The 21,656-nt window shown below is 38.4% G+C and overlaps 3 protein-coding genes across 3 annotated transcripts in view; 2 read left to right on the forward strand and 1 right to left on the reverse strand.

Moving 5' to 3' along the window:
* The window catches only part of LOC126797663 (uncharacterized), a 251,411-nt gene that overhangs the window by 180,230 nt on the left and 49,525 nt on the right, over positions 1-21,656 (forward strand). The gene's annotated exons all lie outside the window — the stretch shown is intronic.
* On the forward strand, positions 1,650-8,254 carry LOC126800924 (uncharacterized). Its single transcript, XM_050528355.1, is given in 5 exon segments — positions 1,650-1,864; positions 2,465-2,577; positions 4,436-4,785; positions 7,561-7,884; positions 8,213-8,254. Coding segments are annotated over 5 exon segments (1,044 nt in total).
* LOC126800925 (F-box/kelch-repeat protein At3g23880-like) lies at positions 9,462-10,715 on the reverse strand. The gene has a single exon (XM_050528356.1). The coding sequence runs from the start codon at positions 10,713-10,715 to the stop codon at positions 9,462-9,464; it is 1,254 nt and encodes a 417-aa protein (XP_050384313.1).

Here is a 21,656-nt window from a genome sequence, read left to right on the forward strand (position 1 = left end):
TATATATATATATATATATATATATTTTTTTTTAATTTTAACCGTTAATTATTTGAAAAATAGATCCTAACTGTATAAATCTACTAACCTAATCTAATCTCACTTAGCCTCCCACTCTCAGACTCTCAGTTCCCTTCTCGGCTTCTCTGAGTTCTCTCTCAGTTTATCTCTGCCTCTCACTTCTCGATCTGCTTCTCTTGTCTCTCACTTCTATCATTCTTTGATTCGTCGCCTGCCAACTCATTCTCTCGTCTTCTTCGTCAGGTACAATCCTTTTCTCCATCTTCAATTTCTTTACTTAGTTCTGAATAAATCGAAGACATCAACTATGAAGAAAGTCTCTGTATTTTGTAGACATCAACTATGGGGCAAGTGATTGAAGCTTGAAGAGAAACCTGGTCAAGATCCAATTCCAAGCTTGGTAAATATCTTTGCCTAGAGCCCTAGACTTTGTTGAATTTGATATCAGTTTCTCATTACAATATTGTTTTTGTTTTTTTGCCTCTTAGGGATTGCAAAGGAAGTTCAATAGCTGTATATTGAAGAGAAATGGACTAGGAGCGTATGTTGCAATTGATACAGTAAGAGTTCGATCAATATCTTCATTGTTAATCGTATTTCTATTACCTTTGAAATGGCTATAAGTTACTGTTTTGGATGAACATGCTTGTTTGAATTCAGTAGGGAGTTAGATTCAATGGGGTTTATTTAGTTTCAAGTCACTTGATTATATTCTCATGTTCTATTGAAATTCAGGGTTTTTGCATCGTTTTAAAAATATATAGATTGTATCTATATCATAATGGAACTGCTGCACTTAAAATTTGGCTGAAAGCAACATCTTTAGACTCTTACAGAAGTAACATAACTATGATTATAATTGTAGTTACAATTACTTAATTAGATAGGACTATTTAATCATTAAAGGGTAATATGGAGCAAGACAAATATTTGTTGGTAGTGACTGACTAAGATATGCCTATATTGATCAACTAATAGTCATATATTTGTTGGTCATATGACTATTAGTAAGCTATAGGCAAGTTATTTTGCTCTCCTTCTTTTTTCAGCTTTCTTAATTCGATTAGTAATTCTTGTTTCATCTTTCATTGTCTTTCTCAAACTTTCTCTTACTAATTGCTTTTATTTTTTCCTCAATGATTGCATAGCAACTAGCAAGTGCACTAATCACATATTGAATAATACAAGACTAGGAGGGTAAATCATTGCAGATTGATAAGGTAAAACTTGTGATTAGAATTGTAGTTACAGTTACTTAATTAGATAGGACTATTCGATTTATTAAGGGGTAATCTCGAGCAAGACAAATATTTGTTGGACATATATATATGTGGAGAAAAAAAGTCTAGCTATCTGATATGAAACCAACTTAACCAAGGCCACAGCCATTCATGCAACTAGACTTGTTTGCTTGATATCAAGCTATTGATTTATTAATGTATGTACATGTATATATCAATATATGTGTTGTGTACTATAGCTAGCTAGGATGTTCCAATACTCTTTTTAGTTTTCGATTTTTCATTGTTACTTTGTAAAATCAGTTTTCGTTTTGTGAACTTTATAATTGATGTTTTATTCTTGTTACTTTGTATGCTATGGATTATTTTATGTCACAAGATGGTACTATGGGCTATTCAAGCTCAACACCATTAGTTTCATCCAGTACAAATGCAGATACCAATGTCGGTTTATATGCTGCGCATCTGCCACCTGTGACACATATGCCACCAATTACACCTTCAGTTCCATCCAGTGCAAATGAAGGGACTCATGAAGGCAGCCGATCTCGGAAGAGAAAAGAGTCCTCAAACAAAGGCCATGTGTGGCAGTACTTTACCAGGTGTAGACTTCCAATTGGTCAAATTGATCCTAAATATTGCACCTGCAACTATTGTCAAGAAAGAGTGTTGTGCCTCACAGAGAAGACTAGCTCCATGTTGTATCATAGCAAGAAATTGTCTTTGGTATGTTTAATTTATGACTTTGTATTTGGTAATTTGGTTGAAAAGTTGAAGTTATATAAGACTTAATTGAATTTGTGTTGTTATTACTTATTTTGATTGACCTTTTAAATGTTTTGGCCATAAATATGGGTAACAGTCTATTATCAACCGTACCACTTAGTTGATATATTAACGTTATTGGTTAACATAAATGATGAATTTTTCATACAAATTATATATTTGTTGGCATATAGTATTGAAAAAAAAAGGTTGACATATCAACCAATCCACCTTTATTTAAACTTGTAATCTCATTTATGTTCGTGCCATGTTACATATTGTCAGATCCACATATAGTAAACAGAAATAAATAAAAAATTTGTTCTGCCATGTTGGGCCTGAGCCCCACTTGTGGCCCAAATACCCATATATTACCATCGGGTTCTCGGTTAACCCACAGCCACCGTTCTTAGTGGGACTGCTGTTGGTTGCCTCAGGTTCGTCAATGGAACAAAGTCCATTCTTTGGTTCCAAGACTTTCAGAAGCTCATGGGTTCTGGTTATCTGATTCTGCTACTGATCATCAATACACTGGCTTATTTCTCTACTGGTAAAATACACACCTTTTTGTTATATCTGGGTTTTCAGTTGTGTATCAGATTTGCAATTTGATCACTCCTAATTGTTTATTCTGTTTATATGGTGAACCTTTATGTTGAATTAATAGGGATGAGAGTAAATTATTGAAGTTTAAACTTCGGAAGGTCAAATTCTGTATGTGATTGGTTTTGTTTCGTTGTTGTTTGGGGTGAAGTTCATACCAGTGCATTTTTTGTGTCATCAGGAGATTAATTTGAAGGTATGTGACATTTCCTAACTGCACTAGGAGAAGTGTTCTTAAGGAGGAAGAACTTCATCAAAGCCTCATTGATTCAGCAAAGACCAAAAATCATGGAGTTGACATATCTGCACTACAGGGACCTTTTATTGTCATATATTTCGATTAATGAGCTGCTAGGATTAATCTTAGAATTTATTAAGGAAATAATATCTTGCTTACATTATGCAGTTGACTGCATCTATTTAGGAAAGATATGATCATCTGTTAAATTCTATTAAACATTTTCTGATTTGCTAAGAGGTATTTCTGGATCAAATTGATTCATTTGTTTTAAATGAATTGCTGATCGTGTGCTGGTGGAGTGCTGTATAAAAGGTAAAAGTTTTCTTGTGATTATTCACTTCCGCACTCTGAAATAAAGTAGAAACTATTGTGCTCTCACTATCATCTGTATTGTGACTATGCAGGTGCTTGTTGACTAAAGAGCAAAATAGTACAAGAGTGTCTCTGAACTGTGTGAGAGTTAGAGATGCAATTCAAGTTGAGTGAGAACTTGAATCTAAGCTGTGTGAGAGCTTAGTCAAGCTGTGCGAGAGCTTGAGAGGATAGGCTGAGTGAGAGTCTGTTGTACAAAGTTGTGTGAGAGCTTTGGTTATAGCTTGATTGTGTGAGAATCAAGTTATTAGAACTGTGTGAGAGTTCTAGATAAATTGCATCTGTAACTGAGTGAGAGCTTACATTTGTAATTAGAGTTATTGTGAATAACATTTGTTTCACAATGTCTATCTGTTATCTTTATAATTGCATCATAAGTTCATACTACTTCGTATTTATGGCGTCTCTGTAGTCTAGCGTAGGCAGAAATCTATGATTTTTGATAATGGAAGCAATCCTTTGTCACTTTAACCCTTAATTCTTTCTTCAGTTTGTATCACCAGTTTAAGCTTCTGATTCCTATGATATCACATGTTTTTAGAGAGAGAATTACTTCGGTATAGTTAAATCAGTTGAGTGGTTTCAGACACAGTTTGAAGAAAGCTAAGATATGCTGGAGTCAGTATAAAACTCGTTTTGTACTTCGTGTTGATCCTCTGTGTACTTCTACTGCCTCATTACGTCATACAGGCTTATGGTGAAGTCACGTAGTTTAAATTGTAATGTTTGCAAAACAGCTGAATCTCTTTGTTGTTCCTTCATGAGCAGAAATGCCATTGTCCTTCTGAATTTTCCTCCTTATCATTACTGGTCATCTACTCTGATTGAAATCCTTAAGCTTCATTTACTTCTCTATTCAAAGTGTGTGGGAAGATATCCCAAGAACATCAAGAATATATTGTCCTGCTGTCTTTCTGTGTGGGGCTAAACTCTGGCCTCTAATGATACTATGTTTGCATGAATCTATCTTCAGAAATCCTAAGCTCTGACACAACTTTGATTTATATGTTTGTTGGTTCAGTTGATTAATTACTTTCCACAATTAAATTCCCATTTAGTGCCATTTTCAAAACTAGTTTTAAAATAATTCTGGTGGCACGTTAATTTGTCTATGTTGAAACTACAGCTCTCCTTTTCTCTTATCTGTTTGTTCCTATACAATGATGAAGCATTTAAATCCTTTTTGATGCAGGTAGGCCTGACAGAGTGTGCATTTCCCAAGGTGGTCGTTTTCCTCCATTCTCTTCTGAGGGGAAGCCTCCAAAACGGGTCAGCAAGGGACACAAAGACCTGACCCTTTGCAGGGTATTCCGCCAAAACACTTGTTGTGATGTATCCCAGACACATCCTGCACTGCTCGCCATTAGGAAGTTGGCTTCGGCAGGGGAAGCTAACTCAGAGTGCTTGCAATTATGGGAGTTGTTGGAATGTTCTAATCCCCGCATTGGTGTGCAGCCAGGACCTCCAGCTATATGTGCCTCTTTCTGTGACAGTATCTTTAATGCTTGTTCTGGGGCTTACTAAACAGATGCAATAACACAGGTATGTGGCGGCAATTTTTTTTAATTTTTTTAAAATTAATTATTTTATTTCATTTCATTTATACAAAGAGAAGGGGCTCTGTTGGGAACATCACCGGGAAGGGGAGGGGAAGCAGGTTCACGTGCTGCTAGATTTGTCCACTATGGAGATCTTGTGTGAAGTATCTTCTAAAATGATAGTCCACTCTAGTATGAGGAAATTGTAAATGGTGCCTAGAATTTGGGCTCGTCAACGGGTCGGGCTTTAATAAATTTAAATAAGTGGCGGGCTGGACCGGGCCAGGTATTTTCAAAAATACGAAGATCCAAACCCGCCCACCTAAGGTGAGCTTTTGCGGGCCGGGCCTTGTGGGCTTTTACGGGCCGGGCCTTACGGGCTTGTATTAGAAAAACAATATAATACTCTAATTTAAGGGTTTGAAACAATAAAAGAATTATTAGAAAACATTCTAAAACAAAAGTCACAAATAAATTCTAGTTTCGAAATATTATCGATCGACACCAATAGATGTGATCGATATATATATTTAGGGACCGTGGAAAAATCATCTAATTCGGACCTCGTTTAACCGTCGGAATTTTCGGTCAACAAAAAAAAGAGGCGTTTTCACATAATAAAATCTCATTGACCGGGGCTTTGCCAAATAGATTTCTTCAGTTCGACCGCGCACGATAGGTAACAAAAATTAGGTGATTTCAAATATATAAACAAATTTCCACATTCGCATCTTGGTAATTGGTCCCCCCTTAGGGCATATTAGTGTTTTTGGTTTACCGGAAATTCCGACGGTTAAACGAGGTCTGAATTGCATGAAATTTAAAAATGATCATTATCATTAAATATATATATTGATCACATCGGATGGTGTCGATCGATTCCGAGAAGTTTCCTTCATATAGTCGTTTCATAATGTGATAGTTTTATTATAAACCTAATATAAGATTATAATACATTAGTGGACACTTCGGCGATCGACAACTCCAATTCAAAATATGGTCGATCGACACCAGTAGATGTGATCGGTATATATATTTAGGGAACCCGTAAAAATTTCGTCCGTTTTGGACATGGTTTGACCGTTCGTACAAACGATTAACTAAAAAAGTAGCATTTTGACATATTTAAACCTCATTGACCGGGGCTTTGCCAAATAGATTTCTTCAGTTCGACCGCGCACGATAGGTAACAAAAATTAGGTGATTTCAAATATGTAAAAAATTTCCACATTCGCATCTTGGTAATTGGTCCCCCCTTAGGGCATATTAGTGTTTTTTGGTTTACCGGAAATTCCGATGGTTAAACGAGGTCCGAATTGCATGAAATTTTAAAATCATCATTAAATATATATATTGATCACATCGGATGGTGTCGATCGATTCCGAGAAGTTTCCTTCATATAGTCGCTTCATAATGTGATAGTTTTATTATAAACCTAATATAAGGTTATAATACATTAGTGGACACTTCGGCGATCGACAACTCAAATTCAAAATATGGTCGATCGACACCAGTAGATGTGATCGGTATATATATTTAGGGAACCTGTAAAAAATTCGTCCGTTTTGGACATGGTTTGATCGTTCGTACCAACGGTCAACTAAAAAAGAGGCGTTTTGACATATTTAAACCTCATTGACCGGGGCTTTGCCAAATAGATTTATTCAGTTTGACCGCGCACGATAGGTAACAAAAATTAGGTGATTTCATATGTGCAAACGGCTTTCAGCATTCACATATTTGTAATAGGTCCTCCCTTAAGGCATAATAGTGGTGTTTTCGATTTACCAAAAATTCTGACAGTAAAACGAAGTCCGAATTGGATGAAATTTTTACAGGGTCACTAAATATATATATCAATCACATTGGCTGGTGTCGATCGATCCCGACAAGTTTCTTTCATATAGTCGCTTCATAATGCGTTAGTTTTAATATAAACCTAATATAAAGGGTATGATACATTAGTTGACGCTTCGGCGATCAATAACTCTAGTTCAAAATATGGTTGATCGACACCAGTAGATGTGATCGGTATATATATTTAGGGAACCCGTAAAAATTTCGTCCGTTTTGGATATTGTTTGACCGTCCGTACCTACGGTTTACAAAGAAAAAAACGTTTTGACATATTAAAATCCTCTTTGACCGGGGCTTTGCCAAATTGGTTTCCTTGGTACGACCACACACAATCGGTGAAAAAAATTAGGTGATTTCAGATATACAAACGACTTTTGGTGTTCGCATTTTGGTAATGGGTCTTCCCTTATGACATATTAGTGTTGTTTTCGGTTTACCGGAAATTCCGACGGTCAAACGAGTTTCGAATTGGATGAAATTGTTACAGGGTCACTAAATATATATACCGATCATATCTACTGGTGTCGATCTATCCAAAGAAGTTTCCTTAATATAGTTGCTTCATAATGCAATAGTTTTATTCTAAACCTAATAAAATATGTATGTATAATATTTTATTATTTGGCGGGCTTTTACGAATCGGGCCGGGTTTCACACATAATTTAAGTCCGGCCCTCTACCCACGGAAGCGGGTTTTGACGGGCTTTCTCACGGGTCGGACCGGGTAAAAGCCCGTCGGGCTTGCGGACCTCCGCAGACTTTTCGGATCCGCGGGCTAAATGATGAGGGTTACCTAGAATAATATTAGTCATGGCTGCTATTCAAGTCCAGTATGGTGAGTTGGTGACATATAACTAAATAAACTTATGGCCTGCCAGATGCATGGAAAGATAATTATTTTACTGATTTATGTCATGTCAGGTTCTAGCACCCTGTGGAGTGAACAATTATGTTTGTGGTAGGGCTTCTGAGTGGAGTCATAATGGCACAGAATTTTGCCATGCCGCAGGGTTTGCTGTCAACACTGTTAAGTCTGAGAGCCTAGATGAAACATTTTGCTATGGTGGTAAAGCTAGTCTTACTTTGATTGCGGCTTCATGGGAGGTTTCACAATCTGAGATGCCCCATAAAGTTGGAAGCTTGAGGTTGCTAGAGGACTTCAAGAAGAGAGTGAGGGAAATGCCATATACTGAACGAGTTTCCTGGGCTGTTGGAGGATTGGTTCTTACTGCAGGCCTGTTGTTTGTAAGGTGGGACGCTCTAATAATACCTTTTTTCTAGAATCAAATTTGCATTATGACTTCGATCAGTTAGTTTTCATTGTGAAAATAGCAGTCAAGTACAACTTTGTTGTTTTGTAGCTTAGGACCAGTACCAGTGATTCTGCATTATCCTCTAATATTGTGTTTGATTATTCATGCTTGCTTTTGCTTTGTTATCGTGTTCTTTGCTGTCGATCGTGAATTTTTTTTATTGATATACTCATTGGCCATGAAGCAGAAGGAAAGGTCATAACCAGCGCCACATAACTTTTCACAAGAACTCATTGACATATAATGTGTTGTATATACAGTCACTATCCAGAGTTAAGGTTCATTCTGAAGTTTCAGAGTGAAATTCCAATTTTGGCACACTTTTCGGTCAAATTTTTTCAGTATAAGCTATTAAATATTTAGGTATGATATTCAAGATCATCTCTACAAAATTGCATCTAATTCGGACATCGTTAAAGTATTGAAATTAAATTAAATCAATGAATGAATTAAAACTGTTCAATGTGAACCGTTCGTGTAAATCTCAATTTTAAAAGCTCAAATCATTGTCAAATTGGATGAAACTTTATAGAGATGATCTTGAATAACATATCTAAATATGGAATCGCTTATGGTGAAAAAATTTGACCGAAAAGTGTGCCAAAATTTGAACTTCACTCTGAAACTTCAGAGTGAACCTTTACTCTGGATAGAGACTGTATATATATATATACATATATATATATATATGTAACATTTATTTTTAATTATATATATATTTATATATATTTTCTAATATCTTTTAACATAACATATCACGTAAAATAATAAATATATAAATCAATAACATGTTAAAAAAATTAAAAAACATAGTAGCAAGTATTCCTCTTAAGTAATTTTATTAATTTATTTCATTATTAAATATGAATAAATATATAATGACAATACTGCCTCTCAAATGCATGACATGTGACTTAAAATTGAATGAAAAATATTACATTTAACGGATGAGAGTGCAAATCGGTAATTTTACCAAGTTTAGGAGGCAAATTAATTCAAATGCAAGTTCATGGTGCAAATTGATAATTATGGCCAAGCTTAAGGTGCAAATTGACATTTTTGCCATCAATTTATCATTAAAAAACACTAAAGTTTTGGGTAGTGTTATTGATACACCCTTAATTGTTATTCACACCCACTAATGATATAAGCAAATAAGAATTTAGTAAAAGTAGTAGAGTGCATTAAATAATAATAATAATAATAATAAAAATAATAAAAATGTATAAGGTGTGATAATAACAAAAAAGAGCGTGTTAATAAAAATACCCAAAGTTTTTATGTTCTCCAAATGTCAGCAATCTCTCTATGAAAAGTAGCATGTAGTTTCGACAATACACTCATTGTTACAAGATACACTTGCTGGTTCTTTTCAACTCTGGCATATGAAAAAGAACGAAATTCTTATGGCATTCTACTAATTTTAGTTTGCCTTTGCTACATAGCACAAAACCCTTTATGATGAGTATACCTTGGGTCCTTGGCCATCTTGGTCATAAGTCATAACTATTAGGGAAGCTCGGTTGCTTCCCTACTTATATTAATCTCGGTTGCCTCCCTAGTCAGATTGATCGAAACTATACTGTTCAGGTAAACAATTGCTTCAAAACTATCAGAATCCATGCTATTAGCGGTTAGATACTTAAACTCTTCAGTATCAAGGTTGTATGAGACCAGACGCCTTTCCGTCGAAACAATAAGAATCTCATCGCTCTTCCAAAATTGCAATAGTTTCTCGATCCCCATTGCGGTCACAAGGCTGAATTGCTTTATCCAACACCCTGCACCTACACCTGAGTCATGCATCACCCATAGACCCCAGGATTCATGAGAAGTTATACCAAAATCTCGGCCGAATATAGCTACAGATTCATTCCACGCCATAAGACGTAAAATATAACACCACATATAACCCTCGTATACAAAATCCGGAAGCAACATAGTGTGAAATACCTCATCACCCATATCAAACGAAATGATCACTGGCTTAGGAAGTTGATTCTCTCCATGATCATAGTATTCCTGGTACTCCTTCAGTTGCTCGATCCCGTTCCAATAACAAAATCCATTGAAGTACATGTGGAAATCCTTAAACCAAAAGTTAGTAGTTTCCGTTTCTAAACAGCCCGTCATGATCTGTCTCCAAGAATCCGTACCTAAGTTGTATACTTCTACTTTCGGTCGATTGAAAAGGATATGTCCATCACCATAATGTTCCCGAGTACCATTAGAAATGTGAACAACTTTGTAATTGTTGGATTTAGGGTCATAGCCTATTCCCAAATTACTTAAGAAAACATCGGGAACATATGGCGAAGTGACCTTGACTTCCCTGATAGCTGGGTTCCATAGAATTACTTTATTATCATTTCTTAGACAGATAATCCCATGACAATGCCCTATAATCCATGCAGACTCTAGAGCCTCGAACCCAATAAGCTGGCCCTCCGTAACATCCTCGACAAGACAATGAATATCACCACCATCAGGTTTGGAGATATTAATCAATGAGATAATACTTTCGCTTTCATTCTCCCAGGTACTGTCAGGTCTCTTGAAATTTTCACGTTTGAAAAGGACACCAATAGTACTACAAACATTGTTGTGCATGGAAGTGGAAAAATGATTGGCCATGAAGTTGGAATCCTTCATCAAAGTTTGCCACGACTTATGAACGCACTTGAATCGCATTAGAGATTTAGGTGGAAGTCTTAACAGGATTTGCAATGTCAAGGCTTCTGGTATCTTGCTAAACTCTGTCATTTCGAATCTGTAGCAGTACGCACAAACAAAGTAGATTATGGTGATAATTAGTAACTTCCCGTACCAGATTCTCCTATAATCCTGAAATCTGAAGTTGCAAGATATGGAACAAAAAATATGTTTTATACTTTGAATGATTCAAGATCCATGCATGCTTTTAAAAAACAGGCGTTAAAAGATTTATATAAATCTGCCATGCATGCAATTTCCTTAAGAAATTAAATGGTGGATCGAAAGATCTGCAAACTTATACCTGATAGTTTAAGAAATTAAAGATATCTTTCTCCATGCTATTAGTTTAAATACCTTAAGGGTTTCGTCGGCGTGCGCTGAGGGGTTGGGAGGGAGCGAGAGAAGTCGATCAGAGTTTCAGGTTTGTACCGGGTCCCGAAATATTATTACCATTCGAATGCATGTATTAAACCAACGTTCTTTAGCATCGATCTTTCTCAGCTTAGATCCTGTTGCTAATCTAGGCAGTTACTATTAATGCAAAACAAGTGTAATCAGGCTAGGGTCATTCAGCTTACATTAGCTTCAGATACTGTATGACTGCCACATGTGGTCTATCATAGCCTAAAATAGCTTGTTCACAATTGTACGCGTCATTCTGTCAAAATTAATAAAAACAAAAATTAGTTACAAGATATTTTTCTCTCTTAAGATTGAGTTCAATATATATTTTTGATTTAATAATTATTACATTCTTGTTGTAGTTACTGTTGTGGTAAGTAATGAAACATTGATTTTTTGTGTGCCTAGATCTGAAATTATTTCATATTAGGAGGGGGAAATCAAAACAAAAAAGACTGTCAATGGGCACAAATAGCTCAAGTGTCTCTATAAGTGTAATGTATTTGTACAAAGATATGAGAGTAGAAATGCATTTGTAGTTTGAAAAATCATGAGCCCCATTGTGTTTATTTGGAGACATATAATTTATATGTGTCATAAATCAATAGGAACACTAACAAAATAGATATTTGTGTTATGTGTCTCTATAGCTCAAAGGAGACACATATATGTCTCTAAAGGTATCAAATGAGACACCTAACAAATGTCCCCTCAAGTCATATTTCTTATAGTGCTTCTTCGAGCTCAATTTGCTTACACAAAGCCCACTGGGCTTCCCTACCAGCTAAGTTCAACTAGCTAATGAAAATGCGTCTAAGCTTAGATCTAATAGCGCTTTATTTTATCATATCTTTTCCTTTACAATTTTCTATACTTCCCTTCTTTTGGATTCTTCATCCCTCAAATAGGGTTACTGGGTTGAGAATCCTTAAAATGATAGTCTTCATTTTCATTGAGAATTTTTCAATATATATTTAGTATCCAGGGTTGATCCTGAGCATAGAAGGACCTAGTGCGAAACTTAAAATATGCCTTATATAGAAATAACATTTTTTAAAAGGTATGTAATCGTCATCAAATCAACTCATATAGTGTCAATGAGCAACTCAAACATTACATATAAGGTAGATAATTTTTGCCATTCAATCATTTATAATCAAAATCACAGGAAAAACAAAACAAAAACCTAGATGTACTTTCCATCAATTTGCCTATAAACTTCTTGAGAATCTCTGTCATATGAGTCAAAGTGGACTAGCCATATTCTACGAATTGGGCTATTTCTCTACACGGATGGAGATTCTTCGGTGCTTATTATCTTATTTATTAAAAAATTAGAATATACGGTACAACCAAAAGAGTGGAATGAGTTATAGTACTTGTCAAGCGGGATCTTGACTGTGACGAGTAAGAAAAGAATTTCAAGAATTTAACTATTAACTAAACCTTACGTGCCAAGAGATAACGTAACAACCATTGCCATATTATTTTATAAAGATGGATCTCTTCGTTATTTCTTGTCATTCTTCTTATTCTTCTTCTTCTTCTTCTTGTCACAATATAGTCACATAAAAACAGTTGACAACGAGTATGATAGGTAATGTGAAAGGTAGTGTGACATTGAGTGTGATAGGTAGTGTGACAGAAGGTGTGACAGTATGAAAGGTAGTGTGATAGGTTGTGTAACATTGGGTGTGATAAGTAGTATGGCAGGGGGTGTGACATGTAGTGTGACAGCGAGTGTGACATGAAGTGTGACAGCATGTGTGACATAGTATGACAGTGGGTGTGACATGTAGTGTGATAATATATTTGATAGGTAGTGTGACCGAGATTGTGACAGGTAGTATGACATGGGGTGTGACTAGTAGTGTGACAGCGGGTGTGACAGGAGGTGTGACAAGGGGTGTGCCAGATAATGTGATTACAGGTGTGACAACGAGTGTCACATACCGAGATAAAATGTCTATATATGCAAAATGATATTAAAATTCAAAGTAGATTGGTATGAGTATGCTCAGAATAAATAGAATAACAAGAATTATGGAAACTTGAGCTTCGCATTCGCCGAATTACTTGGAGCATCGCCATCAATGGCGGCAACCCCTTGCGAGGGTTGTTGCGCATTATACAGTTGTCAGTTCAGAGTGGTTGAGATATCAAATGAAAAAGTGGAGAGAGATCTTTCCAACGGTACCAACTACTATCAAATATATTGTCAAACGGTAAAATTATTGCCAAAATTAGAAGAAGAAAAAAGTGTGAGAAATAGAAAAACAGTCTAGAAAATATTTAAAAATTGGCTTAATTCTAATTGTGTTCCGAGTTTGTTGACTATTTTTTAATTTCTAATAAATTGAGATGACTTTTTTATAATTATAAAATAAGTAGTGACATTTTTCTAATTTAAAATAGAAAATAGTGATGCAGGGTGAAATAATTGTGTATTATTGAAAGATATGGGGGCCTATATATAGGTATTTACAAAACCACAATCCCGTAGGATTCGGAGTCCTAATCTATTACGGAGATGCTAATCTATCTCCTAACAGGAAACCTATTAGGCTAAGACACACACAAGGGTAGAATAGTAATTCTCCCGGAACACTCCCCCTTGTGTCGCATGCCTAGGTTGCATGGCGCACAACGTTGCCTCGGTAAAAACCTTGTCAAGCAAAACAAAAACCTCTTGGGTAAAACAAAAGCTTGATCGAAGGGAAAAAGAGCACAACGCACCAACTACTTAAGGATCTTTAACATGTGATGTAGACTCCCCCTGAAGTCTACCAAACTCTAGTGTTCCGATAAACGACGCATGCCAATGCTCTTCACATGTTTCACAAAAGTAGATTTAGGCAAAGACTTGGTGAACAAATCCGCAACATTGGATTCTGAACTCACTTGATTGATCTGAACATTCAAGAACTTCTGTTGTTGAACGTTGTAGAAGAACTTAGGCGAAATATGCTTGGTGTTGTCTCCCTTGATGAAACCTAACTTTGTCTGCTCTATGCAACCAACATTATCTTCATAAATGCACGTAGGTTGATCAGTTGTAGAGACTAATCCACAAGAATCACGAATATGGCGAACAAGTGATCGTAGCCAAACACATTCTTTAACTGCTTCATGGAGAGCGATGATCTCCGCGTGATTCGAAGAAGTAGCAACAAGAGTTTGCTTAGTGGATCTCCAAGATATCGCCGTATTCCCAATGGTAAACACATAACCGGTTTGAGAACGAGCCTTGTGAGGGTCAGAGAGGTACCCTGCGTCGGCATAACCAACTAACAAGTTGTTTGGAGTCTTTGCATCGGGGGAAAGAGCTGCACGGGACCGGTTGCTGGTCTCGGCACCATGCACGGTCTCCACGCCATGGCGACCGGCGGCAAGGCCGGGGTCGGCGACGGCGGTGGTGTGGGGAGATACCGTGGCGGTGTTCTCTCTGCAATAGGGGTAGAACAATTCCATGTCAAGGGAACTTTTCAAGTATCGAAACAAATGCTTGATTCCATTCCAATGATGTAGCGTAGGCGCGGAGCTAAATCTAGCTAATAAGTTCACTGCGAAAGATATGTCCGGTCTAGTGCATTGAGCAAGATACAATAGTGCCCCAATTGCACTAAGGTATGGAACTTCAAGACCAAGAACTTCTTCATCATCCTCTTTAGGACGGAAGGGATCCTTCTTGATATCTAGACTTCGGACGACCATGGGAGTAGACAATGGACTGCATAGATCCATATTGAAACGTCGAAGCATCTTCTGCGTGTAATTTGACTGATGCACTAAGATGCCGTCGGCCCTGTGCACAAGCTCAAGGCTGAGACATAATTTCATCCTCCCTAGGTCTTTCATCTCAAATTCCGACTTCAAATAAGACACGGTCTCTTCAATCTCATCAAGAGTACCGATTATGTTCATGTCATCAACGTAGACCACAACGATGACGAATCCGGAATTTGTCTTTCGTATGAACACGCATGGGCATAGTTCATCATTCTTGTAACCCCTTCTCACCAAGTATTGATGCAACCGATTGTACCACATTCTTCCGGATTGCTTTAACCCGTACAATGAACGACGTAATCTGACTGCATGAGCACTCCATGGTCTGGAGGCACTTGATGGAGGTAAAGGTAGTCCCTCTGGAGCTTTCATGTATATCTCTGCGTCAAGATCCCCATAGAGATAAGCTGTGACCAAATCCATAAGCTGCATGTTTAGTCTTTCGGACACTACCAGACTAATAAGGTAGCGGAAGGTAATGATGTCCATAACAGGAGAATAAGTCTCTTCATAGTCAATACCAGGTCGTTGTGAGAATCCTTGCGCCATGAGTCTTGCTTTATAGCGCACGATCTCGTTCATCTCATTTCATTTGCGAACGAAGACCCATTTATGTCCAACAGGTTTGACATCTCTTGGAGTCAATTCAACCTTTCCGAAGACTTCTCTCTTCGCTAATGAGTTAAGTTCTACCTGGATTGCTTCCTTCCACTTCGGCCAATCTGCTCTGCATTCGCATTCAGCTACAGAGCGAGGTTCAACGTCGTCTTCAGATATGATCTCATGTGCGACGGAATAAGCGAAAACGTCATCAATGCATGTAGTGGCTCGGTTTCGGACCGACTGCTCACTTGTGTAGTTCACTGAGATTTCGTTGTTCTCTGGCATCAAACAAGGTTCTATAGCGTCCCACGGTAACACTTGAGTTGATTCATGGACATAGCTGTAATCAGAGACAACTTCATACGATGGTTATTCATCGTTGATGACGCGCTGTGCCTTAGTTGTTCGCTTCTTTCTAGGTTTTGAATCCCTAGAGTTTATCGGTCTCCCCCTTTTCCTTTGAGGAGACGAGGCCGAAGCTGCTCCATGTCGGGCCATCTCGGCAGCGTCACCATAAGGGGCGCCGACAACACCACGGCGTACGGTGGTGCCGCCGCCGGCCTCCGTCTCACTGTCAGGGGCGGTGCCAACGTTGCTAGGTCCAGGAGCTTGTCTTCCACGCCCGTATTTCGGGACATCCAACCGTGCCGGTACATTCGCAGCGGGTATGTTCGATCTCATCACTTTAGCAATATCTACAAAGCCGTCGGGCATCGAATCCACGACTTTCTGGAGGTCGATAATGCGTTGCACTTCTAACTCGCTTTGAGCAGTGTGGGGATCATAATGAGACATAGTGGGGACACACCACGTCAATTCCTCACGTTCATTTGGAATGATAACATTCTCATCTCCCCCTAACGACGGGAAGCATGTCTCATCAAAGTGACAATCTGCAAATCTTGCAGTAAAGAGATCTCCGGTGGTTGGTTCTAAGTAGCGGACAATCGTTGGGGAATTATAGCAAACATAGATACCTAATCGTCTCTGAGGACCCATCTTAGTACGTAGTGGAGGCGTAATAGGCACATAAACGGCGCAACCAAAGATGCGTAAGTGTGAAATATTGGGTTCGTAACCAGTTACCATCTGGTACGCACTAAACGCTTGGTTAGCCGCGGGTCAGAAACGAATAAGTGTCGCTGCATGCAACACTGCATATCCCCACCCAGAGACCGGCAGGTTAGTACCCATAACCATTGCCCGAGCAACAAGCTGAATAAGCTTGATGGTAGCCTCTGCTAGACCGTTCTGTGAATGAACATGAGGAACGGGATGTTCAACTTCGATCCCAATAGACATGCAGTAATCATCAAAAGTGTTGGATGTGAATTCTCCAGCATTATCCAAACGAATGGATTTGATAGGATAATCGGGGTGGTGAGCCCGAAGTTTGATGATCTCAGCTAATAACTTAGCAAGTGCAACATTCCTTGTGGATAGCAAAGCGACGTGTGACCAACGCGTCGATGCATCAACCAATACCATAAAATATCGAAAAGGTCCGCATTCTGGTTGAATAGGTCCACAAATGTCACCTTGGATACGTTGTAAGAATGGAATGTTCTCGGTTGAAGCCTTAGCAAAAGAAGGACTTCCTTGAAATTTAGCAAGAGAACAAGCTTTGCAAAACGAGCGATGGGCATCAGAAATTGCCATGGAGGCATTTGAAAGCACGGGAGGCATCACAAGCTCCTGTGAAGGAGAGGATGCCGCCACCGACGGCATGAAAGCTGTGGAGCTGCCAAGTGAGGCATGCTCGGCCACACCATGCAGTGCATGGGTAGGCACGGCCTCACCGTGCGGAGCACGGGTGAGGTGATCCTCCAATCGCTTCCGGTACTTGAAAAATGGATGACCATGTGAATTCTTAAGAATTCTAATCATCATATCACGTCCAGGGTGCCCGAGCCGGGCATGCCAAAGCATATAAGAGTCCGAATCACAAAAGTTGCGTTCAACCGCATATGATTCAAAGATCCGAATGGAAGTAAGATACAAACCATTCCCAACACTCTTCATCTGCTCTAAGATGCGGCGATGGCCTGCTTTCTCAGAGGTAACACAAAGATATTCCTCTCTATTCTCAACATAAGTATCGAGGTGAAAACCATTGGCACGAATGTCCTTAAAACTTAGCAAGGTGCGGGGAGACTTCGGCGCATAAAGAGTGTCTACGACATTAAGAATCGTACCATTAGGCAACATGAAAGAAGCAGTGCCTCTTCCTTGAATGATGGATTTTGAGTCAATCATTGTAGTCATCGAAGAAGTCGAAAACACTAGATCTGTGAACAACTGCATGTGCCGTAGGACAGTGTGGGTGGTTCCACAATCAGCTAGACATTCGATTTCACCGCGGGACATCTACAAAATGACGATTAAGAGAGTCAGCGACACATGAACAATTCTATACAATACGTCGTAGGATATTGTAAGAATGGGAATCGGAACAAAGGTCGATCCCATCGAATGTATCACATGGTAATAGTACTACATTCCTCAACTAAAGAGTTGGAAATCATGGTATTGAAGCAGTGAAATACTAAACAATAAACTAGGGTGGTAGAAACCATCCAAAAATGGTGTGGAAACACACACAAAGAGTGCCGGTGAGCGATATAACGGACTTGGAGAAAACCGGAAAAAACGAACCGGAAAACTATGTCAAAAGAACTCAAAACCGGGTGAATCTTGGACGAGGAAAACGTGGCAGCATGGACTGCTGAAATATGCCGGAAGAATGACGCGAAACGACGAAAAATCGTTGAAAAACTCGTTAGAAAACCGGCGGCACCGATTGCCGGAAAACCGGCCGGCGGCTGTCGGAACTGGCCGGCAGGAACCGGGTGGCGGTGCCGGAAACGCCGCGAAAGGGCCGGAAGACGGCGAATACGCCGGCAAATCGTGCCGGAAACGCTGGAACAGTGTTCGGGCCGGCCAAGGGCAAAACGACGTCGTTTTCGACGTTCCGAGGTTCGTTTTCCTAATTTTAAGTTCCAAATTCACAATGTAGTGCTATTGGGGTCTCATGTAACCCAAAAGCGTCCAATTTAAAAACCACGTGAGTTGCACACGTTGATCATCATGCTAAGTGGAAGGTAAATAAAATTCTCAAAGAGATCGTCTTGTAAGCAAGAGAATGAGAAATTTTATTGAGTGCCAATCTTTAATACATCACGCATGAACTTCTAATTCCAAAATCAAAAGACTATTAGAAAGTAAATGAAAATAACAATGGCGGTTGGCCATAACAATACTTGAATCATAAAGCTAAAGAAGCTAAAACGACTAATCAAAGTTGGGAGTATCCATGGTAGCGGCCGGAGGCCTAGCCTTAGAGGCAAGGGGCTCGGGCTTCATGGAGATATGGAGAGTCTCGATCTCATAGTCCTCATCCACATGATTCGATTCGGGTTGTAGAAACTTTTTGTAGGCGGAGTAAGCCTTGATCATCTCTTTGCTAGCGCGACAATCGCGATTAAAGTTCTTAAAGGAGCCACATTTGAAGCATGGATTCTTGCCATTACCGAAAGTGGAGGCATGAGGAGGCGCACGGCCTCCTTGAATGTTGGGACGGGGACGGCCTCCCCCGGAGGGTGCGGCGCCGCCACCATCATGGGTCCAAGTATTGGACCGAGGCCGAGACCGGTCTTGTTGCCTCCCACCACGAGAGTTGTTGTTTTGGTGCTGATATGGAGCGTTCCTTGATTGATTATTTTGCTTAGGAGCTTTCCCATAGTTAGACTGTGGCGTAGAAATTCTTTTAGTGCCAACAGGTCTATTGTTGTTATAGAGGAGGATCTCAGAATGTCTCTCCTTGTTAGCCAAGAACACCATTAAGTCGTTGAAAGACCGGATCTTCCCTTCCTCTACATGAGTGCGGTACGTATGAGCTTGAACCTCATAGTTGATTGGAAACGTGTCCAATGTCTTATTGAGAAGATCTAGGTCGGTCTTGATGACACCAACGGTGCCAAGATCGGATTGCAAGCATAGCATATCCTGATTGAAATCATCCACTCTCTTATAGTCTAATAGACGGATGTTATCCCATCTAACGGTTAATTCAGGAAGAATTTTATCATGAACGTTGTTGTACCGCATGTAATAACCCAAATTTTCAATACCATTTCTTTTATTTTATCAGAAATTAAGGGAATGGTAATTTGATTTAATTCACATTTTACGCCTTTTATTTTGTCGTTCAAAGTAGAAATTGGTTTCGAGAGCCAAAACTGTGTTATTCGATTAAGTTTATTTGACGCAAGAGTTGACTTTTAATCCGTCACTCTTTTCAGGAAACTTCCTTCACGAAAGTCGTAGACGCGCAACACGCTTTAATCGGATGTCGTATGTGGAAGTTGTTAGTAACATAAGTTTGGTTTTCGATTTTGGAAATAGTATAAAAGGAAGGAGAGGAGATTAAAAATCAGAAAATCAGTTTTTTTCCAAAAATCAGCTCGGGTACTGTTCACCCGACCCAAAAATCTTCTCCGGACGATTTCTCTACCATCCGACGTCGCTTCGTGTCGTGCCACCTATCAAACTGACGGGCTCGACGATCTCCATCTTTTGGGCTACGCCTTGAACTCCGGCGACAACCACACACGGTGCAGCAACCACCGGAAGTTGCTGTTGTGTCGGCGCCGCCTCCTCCGGCCACCATAGCTCGAGATTCTTGGGGGGTTTTGCTTGTCTCAGTCCCAGCAACATTCCCACAAAAGGAATCGACCCAAATCGAAGTGTAAGTACCCGAATCAAAATTTCAATTTCTATGGTTTGTGAATAGTGCCGAATGTATGTTCTTCGTTGTTTGGACTGTTTAGGCTCGGATTTAGACCTTGGTGTCAACTAGAAAGTTGTTGGAAATGTTGTTTAGGTTGTGGTGGTGAAATTTGGTGATGATTGGTGGCGGTCGGTGAACAGTACTGCGACATGAATAATAACTGTGAATAGTGATGTGTAACAGTAACTGTGAATAGTGACACCGCATGAATAGTATGTGTGAATAGTGATCTATAACAGTAAATGTGAAAAATGGCATGGTAAAACAGTAACTGTGAATAGTATTTTGGCAAAAACAGTAACTATGAACAGTGGTTTATTAAAAACATTGATTAGTAAACATGAAGAGTCTTCTGTGAACAATGTTTTATGAACAACATTTAGCCGTGATGAAATCGACACCTGATATTTTAAGTATCATTTTCTAAGCATTTATCGTGCTATTAGGTGATTAACGAAACGAGTGAAGAAATTACTTTCAGGGTCGTGGAAGTTGCACGCAGGAAAGAAGGTGAGTAAAATCTCACTTATTTACGAATCTACCTTTGCGGTGATTCAAGATTTTACAAAATATTAAAGAATGAAATATGACATGTATATGATATAGTGGATTATATATATATATATTGTATAAATGGTAAATAAGTACATATATATATAGTTTGCTATATAATATACTGTTATGATTTTATCGTGATTACGTCATTTTGATGACGAGATTTATATATCGAGAATGTGATTTTGATTTGTACAATATGAGGTGTGATTATTGTACGTGATTTTGTTTTGTATAATATGAGGTGTGATTATTGTACGTGATTTTGTTTTGTACAATATGAGATGTGATTATTGTACGTGATTTTAACATGGAGATTGTTAAAATGTTGATTTGTTTTCGGACTTGATTTTTGTACAATATGAGGTGTGATTATTGTACGTGATTTTAACATGGAGTTTGTGAAAACGTTTTGTCTTCGGACGAGTTTTGTCTTCGAATGAGTTTTGTCTTCGGACGTGTTTATGAAATAAGACATGTATATGATATAGTGGATTATATATATTGTATAAATGGTAAATAGGTACATATATATATATATATAGTTTGCTAAATAATATACTGTTATGATTTTATCGTGATTATGTCATTTTAATGACGAGATATATATATCGATCATGAGGTGTGATTATTGTACGTGATTTTAACATGGAGATTGTTAAAATGTTGATTTGTTTTCGGACTTGATTTTTGTACAATATGAGGTGTGATTATTGTACGTGATTTTAACATGGAGTTTGTGAAAACGTTTTGTCTTCGGACGAGTTTTGTCTTCGAATGAGTTTTGTCTTCGGACGTGTTTATGAAATAAGACATGTATATGATATAGTGGATTATATATATTGTATAAA

The sequence above is a fragment of the Argentina anserina genome, chromosome 6 (genome assembly GCF_933775445.1).
Source record: "Argentina anserina chromosome 6, drPotAnse1.1, whole genome shotgun sequence".
In the NCBI taxonomy this organism is placed as follows: domain Eukaryota; kingdom Viridiplantae; phylum Streptophyta; class Magnoliopsida; order Rosales; family Rosaceae; genus Argentina; species Argentina anserina.

Coding starts and splice junctions, on each gene's coding strand:
- LOC126800925 (XM_050528356.1), bottom strand. CDS start 10,715: ATGACAGAGTTTAGCAAGATACCAGAAGCCTTGACATTGCAAATCCTG.